Here is an 8094-nt window from a genome sequence, read left to right on the forward strand (position 1 = left end):
GTTAGAATATCAAAAAAAAAAAAAAAAACATTTTCCTCAATAATAAGTATCTCGTGGTTTAGGTATCACACTTTTGATCCTGATATTATATGCATTCATCTTAATTATTGTTCCTTCGGAATGAGGAAGTATTGCATTTGAATGTATAGCTACTAGCGCCATCTATTGGTAGTTTGTTAAACTAAAAATCTCTTTGAATTTTATTTTTAATCCCAAATTTCCCCAGAAATAAAAAGATGTTAAAATTTCATTAATAAATATTTTTGCATTTATATTTTGTTTTGCGTTTGTTTGCTATTATTGTCTAAAAAAGTTTAGTGTCTTCCGTTGATAACCTTAAAAACTACTTATTTTAAATCAATGTCTTCCATGGCTTAAAAACTAAAATAAAAAACTTAATCCTAAAATACTTATATAGGCAGGCACAGCAGTTAATAACTTAAAAACTATTTTGTACATTTGGATTTTAACAAATTTGAGGTAAAAAAAACATTCGAACTCAATTGCGAGAACAAAAAATAATACTTTTGTGTTTTTGATTTTTTGCTTTTTTCGTGTGTGAGGCTGGTTGTTGTTGTTGTTTGAACGACCAATCAATGGTGTCTTGATCTTCTTCTTCTCCTTGGTTTTAGACTAGATTTTCAAAATCTTAGACATTTTGTTGTTGTTGTTGCGAAAAGTTTACTCATCTTGCCACAGTGAAATGAAATCCAAAACTTCTTCATCTTCGGCCGAGGAGGAACTGTTGCTATTCTGATTGTGATATTCCTCAAAGGATGAGACAGGTTCGAACTTAATTGGAGTTGTTGCTGGTGTAATATTATTGGCATATTCGAAACCGGATGATTGATAGTGTTGTGGTGATGATTCCTGTTGTGGATACATTTCGGAGGAGTAGGTTGAGGACGAGGTTGAATTGGCTGGCGAAATGAGATTATGTTGTTGGAAACTGCCAGCATAACTTAGCGATGGATGATGTGGTGGTTGGCTATAGAATTGTGTTTGTTGTTGGTAGTACATGTTGTGGTATGACATATTGTTGGATTGTTGTTGCACTGCAGCTGGTGGTGGTGGTGGAGAACCACTGTTGGAGGAGCTGCTGTAGGATGGCGAAGCACCCGAGAAGGGAGTACTGCCATACGATGATACACTGGAGCTATCACTGCCACTGTCAACATCTTCAATAAGTTTCTTTAGACGACGAATATATTCGGCAGCCATGCGTAGGGTATCAACTTTGCTAAGTTTCTTATCGGCGCCTGGACCAATGCCGCGACGACCATTGCTAATCTCAGCAATGATGGCAGTGGGAATGTGTTGGCGCAAATGGCTGAAGCCATCATTGACTTGCTTGACGCGATTACGCTCACGGGCATTGCGACGAATAACCGAGGGATTGTTAGAATCCAAGGTGGTGCCCTCCGACTTCGATGAGGGTTTGTTGTAGGGGGCAGGTGCAATAGATCTTTGGTTTACATTACGTGTCCTCAGAACTTCACGTGGTGGTGTGTGCAGGACTTGTTTTTGATATTGGAATTTTTGAGCTGTAGCTGGCTGTTGCTGGTGGTACATCATGTTTTCCGAACCCAAAGCCATTTTCGATTTGTGTGTGTAAATTTGGTTATTTAAAAATGTCCAGAATATTTCGTAAAAAGTTGGAAGAGTTTGAAATTTTATTTTGTGAAATTTCAATTCTTGTTGTGGTTGTTTTCTCTTTGGATGCTTAAGACTGAATGATGCCCTTCTCTGCTCTGTGAGGCTATTTATTCGATTTCCTCTACCATCCATCGTCCATCAACATCAAGGAATTCATTCACAACACTCACCTTCTCATTAACTCATTCAGAAAACCCAAAATGAAATTCCCAGCTACCTGACTCTTGATCACACTGATCGTCGACAGGTAAACCAAAATCTTTACTCTCACGCACACCATACATGCTCTCTAAGGCACAAGAAAAAAGGATATTGCTCTCACAGCAAGGGAGCAAGCATCCCTTGATCATTCTCACAGCCGGACCACTTTACCATTTTCGCTCATTGATGCTTGGCCAAGAGGGTTACAGGTATAAAATATATTCAACATTGAGATTTCGAACTGGGTTTACTCATTTTACTCAATGACGACTACGGGATTTTTAGTCAACTGAGATTTGGTGTGTATGTTGAATTCACACGGCTTCTTCTCTTGGTCGGCAATGAGTTTGGTTGTAATTTTTCAACAAAAACGAAGGGGAATTAGCCAGGGAACAGTTTATTGTGCAGAATGCTGCTTGTGGTAGAGTGGTGAGTTTCTGATTGGTGGATTCCCCTCATTTTGTGCAGAGCTTGTTTTTCTGTTCTCAGGTTAGGATCAGAGTAAATGATTTGATCTTTTTGAACAGTCGCGTGCCGGCTTTAGAGCCGGTTTTGGTTTTATTTTATTTCCGACGCTGCTAAGAGAGGTCATGTTTTGGGAATTGATGAGTAAAATTGTCTGGACGTTAAAATTACTCTTCCTTAAGAGTTCAGTTGCAAGTGGAATTGTGGCTGTTGTATGTCTTGTTCTTTTTACTGATCTGGTCAACATCAATGTGGCAGAAACAATGATGGTCATAATTGAAAACTGGTTGTTACAAATTTCAAGTCATTGTCGCAAGAACGAAAATTTAGAGGATATATTTTTTTTGTAAAAATTCCACACGTTAATAAGGCTTTAAAAAATCGACGTCTCGGTAGTTCTTTAAAAGTCCACGCTTCTTGATAGACCTTTAAAAAATCGACGCCTCGATAGTTCTTCAAAAATCCACGCTTGTTAATAGTCCTTTAAAAATCCACGCTTGTTGATACACGTTAATAAGGCTTTAAAAAATCGACGTCTCGGTAGTTCTTTAAAAGTCCACGCTTCTTGATAGACCTTTAAAAAATCGACGCCTCGATAGTTCTTCAAAAATCCACGCTTGTTAATAGACCTTTAAAACAGATCGTCGCTTTGATATTCCTTTAAAACAGATCGTCGCTTTGATAGTCCTTTAAAAATCGTCGCTTTGATAGTCCTTTAAAACAGATCGTCGCTTTGATAGTCCTTTAAAAATCGTCGCTTTGATAGTCCTTTAAAAAATCCACGCTAGTTGATAGTCCTATAAAAATCCACGCTTGTTGATTGTCCTTTAAAAAATCGTCACCTTTGTAGTGCTTTAAAAAATCCACGCTTCTTGATAATCCTTTAAAAATCGTCTTCTTAAGAATCCAGGCTTGTTGATAGTCTTTAAAAAAATCCAGGCTTGTTGACAATCCTTTAAAAAAAATCCAGGCTTGTTGATAGTCCTTTATAAATGCACGCTTGTTGATAATCAATTTAAAAATCCAGGCTTGTTGGTAGTCCTTTAAAAAATTCGCGCTTCTTGATAATCCTTTAAAAAATCGTCGTCTTAAGAATCCAGGCTTGTTGATAGTCCTTTAAAAAATCCAGGCTTGTTGACAATCCTTTAAAAAAATCCAGGCTTGTTGATAGTCCTTTAAAAATGCACGCTTGTTGATAATCAATTTAAAAATCCAGGCTTGTTGGTAGTCCTTTAAAAAATCCACGCTTCTTGATAATCCTTTAAAAAATCGTCGTCTTAAGAATCCAGGCTTGTTGATAGTCCTTTAAAAAATCCACGCTTCTTGATAATCCTTTAAAAAATCGTCGTCTTAAGAATCCAGGCTTGTTGATAGTCCTTTAAAAAATCGTCACCTTGATAGTGCTTTAAAATATCCACGCTTCTTGATAATCCTTTAAAAAATCGTCGTCTTAAGAATCCAGGCTTGTTGATATTCCTTTAAAAAATCCAGGCTTGTTGACAATCCTTTAAAAAATCCAGGCTTGTTGATAGTCCTTTAAAAAATCCACGCTTGTTGATAATCCATTTAAAAAACGTCGCCTTGATAATCCTTTAAAAATCCACGCTTCTTGATAGTCTTTAAAAAAACCTTTAAATTATTATTTAAAAAATCCTAGCTTGTATGATAGTCCTTTAAAAATATTATTTAAAAAATCGACGATTCTTGATACTGCTTTAAAAATATTATTTAAGGCCTTGGTAGTCCTTAAAGAATATTCTGAAAAAATTGAAACATATTTTTAAAAATCCATTCCTAGGGCTCTCCTTTGGTTTTAAAATAAAATCATTGGAAAACATCCACGTTTATGGTTCTGCTTTGGTTTGATAAAAAATTCCTAACAAATACATGAACACCACATAGATATCGAACGCATATCAACAGCAAGCGCCTACACTCAATGGCGACCAATAATCACAGCCCACTGAACATAAACGTAGTCATGTACGAAGCGCCTCTATAATTATGGCAGCCTAGAAAATTAATTCCATGAACCAGAAGTGGCGTTACTTATTGGACAGATTTATGAAAACACAAATTAGCATAGGTTCGTATTACAAAATACCAGCTAGAAGTAATCTGTTATCCTCACACCTTTAAAATTCATTTTTAGCCATTCAACCCTTTACCGCCAACAACCTTTGTGGCGTCTGTGGAGGGGTGGGTTCTACTAACATAAATTTATTTACCGAACCTAGTTAGCCAGTTGAGTTTGATTTAATTTGTGGTTTAGTAGCAACTAACTTTGATTATTTATTACCGCTAATAGCCCAATACCGCTCGCATTTGTCTAGAAGAATAATGAGCGTATGTGTGGTCTCTTTAACCAATGCCGATTCATTTAAGCAATTGTAGATTATAATTGTGTTCTAATTGAAATTGTTGGTTAGGTTCGTTGAGTAGAAGATGATAAACTGCCGGTTTGGAACGCGTTGATGTTAAATGCATACTTTTGGCACTTACTAATTTAACGACGCAATGACTAATGGGCCGACAAACATTGAGAAGCGTATTTAGCTTAACAAGGTGTTAAAATAAATTTATCATAGTCTAAATAAGAGGGTGTTTAACAGAGTAATACGTGTGAATTATTTTAATAAAATATTTCTCATTAGACTATCAAAGACAGGAAAGTATTTTTTATGGGCTATCTATCAAAAGTAGAAGCTAAAACCCACGCTTCTATTTTTATAATAGAATATAATATTTTTTGAATCCTTAGCAGGGCTATAATCAATATTTGTTCATACCCCAGTACACTCATAAGCGTGGATTTTTTTTTAATTTTCGTTCACACCACAGTAGAGCTATATATATATATATATGAATATAAATATTAGACCCTATCAGAGCCATAAGCGTGGATTATAAAAAATTCTTAATTTTAGGAGCTAGCATGGCCTGAGGAGTATTTTTTAAATAGTAATAACGAATGTATAAACCTATCGCGGCCGTAAACTTGTATTTTTTAAGAAAATATTTTCGAACAATAGCAGAGCTATAAGTGCTGAATTTTTATAGATTAGATTTTCGTGGATTATAAAAAATATATTTTTTTAATGCTATCAAGCATGTCAGATCCACAACTTCGCCAGACCCATATGGCTGATCAGGGTATATAAGACATATGTTGACCGATTTTAAACGCCATGTTTCTTTGGACCAAATCCATTTCAGATAATTCTAGAAATAAACAATATTTTTTGAAAACCTAGCTGAGAGTTTTCCAACGACATTTGAAAGATGATGAAGTAGACTCTGGTATAAACTAGGATTATTAAAATAGCACAAAATGTCGATTTGACCACAAACCGTATTAGAAAATAAGAAAGATCTGATTGCATTTACCCTAGTTCATATGATGGCTATACATGTACAGAATAACTTGTTATACCCTTCACCACACTGTGGTACAAGGTATTATGTATTTGTGCATATGTTTGTAACAGGCAAAAGGAAACGAGATAGACACATGGCTCATTCTGAGAGTATGCATAGAATCACTTTCTAAGTCGATTTATTCATGTCCGTCCGTCAGTCTGTCCGTCTGTTCAAGTTAAACTGTTGGCCCAAGGGAAAAATCGGTTCACATTTAGATATATATATATATATATATTCGTCCGATTTTAAGTAAATAGTGCACCAAAGTCCCTTTATATCCTTCGATGTTCACGAAATTTGGCATGACATTTTGATTAAAGTCTAGAACGATGTGTGTTAAATTTCGTAGAAATCGGTTCAGATTTAGATATAGCTCCCATATATATTTTCGTCCAAATTTAAGTAAATAGTGCACCAATGTCCCTTTATATCCTTCGATGTTCACGAAATTTGGCATGACATTTTGATTAAAGTCTAGAACGATGTGTGCTAAATTTCGTGAAAATCGGTTAAGATCAGGGATGGTCCGTATGACGAATTTTTAGGTTTTCGACTGTCAAAAAGGTGTAAACGTCGAAAACGTCATATACCTGTATAAAATGTAGTAAATGTAGAAAACGTCATTTATTCGAATATTATTGACATATACCGTTATTTTCATAAATACATATTATTTTTACATACACCTGTCTGTTCCTTACTATAACTAATAAAAAAATTCTAAACTTTTGGGAGAAATTTTTTTTGAAATTGTATATGGATTTCAGTAAAGCATACGTTATTTCCAAATTCATTAATGGAAATAGGTATTTTGTCAAAAACCTAATGGTTTTGGGTGGGTTTCCGACGTTTCTGACGTATGTAATATACGTCGAAAATGTATGTCATTTACGTCACTGTTTCTGACGGACCATCTTTGGTTAAGATTTAGATATAGCTCCCATATATATTTTCGTCCAAATTTATGTAAATAGTGCACCAAAGTCCCTATATATCCCTCGAGTTGCACGAAATGTGGCATAGCGTAATGAATTAAGTGTAGAACGATGTGTGGTAAATTTCGTAGAAATCGGTTCAGATTTAGATATAGCTTCCATATATAGTTTCGTCCGATTTTATGTAAATGGTGCACCAAATATATATATATCCAAGAAATTTGTAGCATACTGAATTTTAGAACGATGTGTGGGTAAATAGATACAGCTCCCACCGATTTTAGGTAAATAGTCCCTTTTTATCCTTCGATGTGCACGAATTTTGGCATATCGTACTGAATTAAGTCAAGAATGCTGTGTGCTAAGTTTCGCGATACATTTTCGTCCGATTGAATGTAAATTGTGCACTAAAGACCCAAAGTTTGGCACATTGGCACACAATTTTGTACAATGTAATGAAATTAGTATAACCGTACTTTTCTTGAAAGTTGTTCCGATTTACATATACGTCCTATATATATTTTCGACCGATTTTAAGTAAATGACGCACTAAGGACCAATAGCTAGGCCGATTGACACAACATACTGCTAGGATATATATTCTACGTATGTATCCTAACAGACCTCTCGCCATAGCGATAGTGATGAAGGGTATCATATAGTCGGCCCAGTCCGACTTTACTACTTTCCTTACTGGTTTAACCTAATAAGCTGTAATTTGGTATTTCGGGTCCCCTCTGAGTAAAACATTTTCTAAAAAGTTTTTAGGGTCGATCCCTCAATAAATAAAAAAAAAACTTATTTCCAGGAATTATTGAATTCGGCTAATGTTTTAAAACAACCCCCGTATGAAAAAATTTTAAGACCCTCAGACTCATTCTGGTGGATGTTTTACGCTAATGAATCTGAAAACCTTCGATTTTGAATATTTATTTAACAGTTTGATATTTTGAAGGTCGACATATATATTCGTATATGTATGTTTCATAAAAATAGATAAGCTTTAGAGTTAATATGAAATAGACATATCGTTCTCTATCCGTAATGTGTAGTCTGGCTACAATAACTACTACTTATCTATCGATTGGTTATTTTCAAGATATAAAAATCCGACTGCTTAATGATAATTATTGACCCAAAACTATTATATTTCTAATTTGAACGCAATACAATTGAAGTTATTTCCTCATATCAAACAGTTCCTCGATTAAATGTTCTTATCATTGAATAACACTAAACACTTATGAATATGACCTAATAACATACTCAAGTTTCAATTTAATTCTTTTCAATACTTACAGAGTAAAAAAAGATTAACTACATAGTAACATTTTTTTATTTATGTATAACAATTTCAATAAATTAGTTCAATAGCGTTTCTAAAATATAATAAATATATCCAAAATTTGCGTCCACC

At 34.6% G+C, this 8094-nt stretch overlaps 1 protein-coding gene across 1 annotated transcript; it reads right to left on the reverse strand.

Moving 5' to 3' along the window:
• Positions 1 to 681: 681 nt before the first annotated feature.
• On the reverse strand, positions 682 to 1596 carry LOC133329581 (achaete-scute complex protein T5). The gene has a single exon (XM_061538052.1). It carries the CDS (start codon positions 1594 to 1596, stop codon positions 682 to 684), a length of 915 nt encoding a protein of 304 aa, XP_061394036.1.
• Between the last annotated feature and the right edge of the window lie 6498 nt (positions 1597 to 8094).

Source organism: Musca vetustissima, unplaced genomic scaffold (genome assembly GCF_032173495.1).
Source record: "Musca vetustissima isolate MV318-11 ecotype Yass unplaced genomic scaffold, APGP_CSIRO_Mvet_v1 utg33648, whole genome shotgun sequence".
Lineage (NCBI taxonomy): Eukaryota > Metazoa > Arthropoda > Insecta > Diptera > Muscidae > Musca > Musca vetustissima.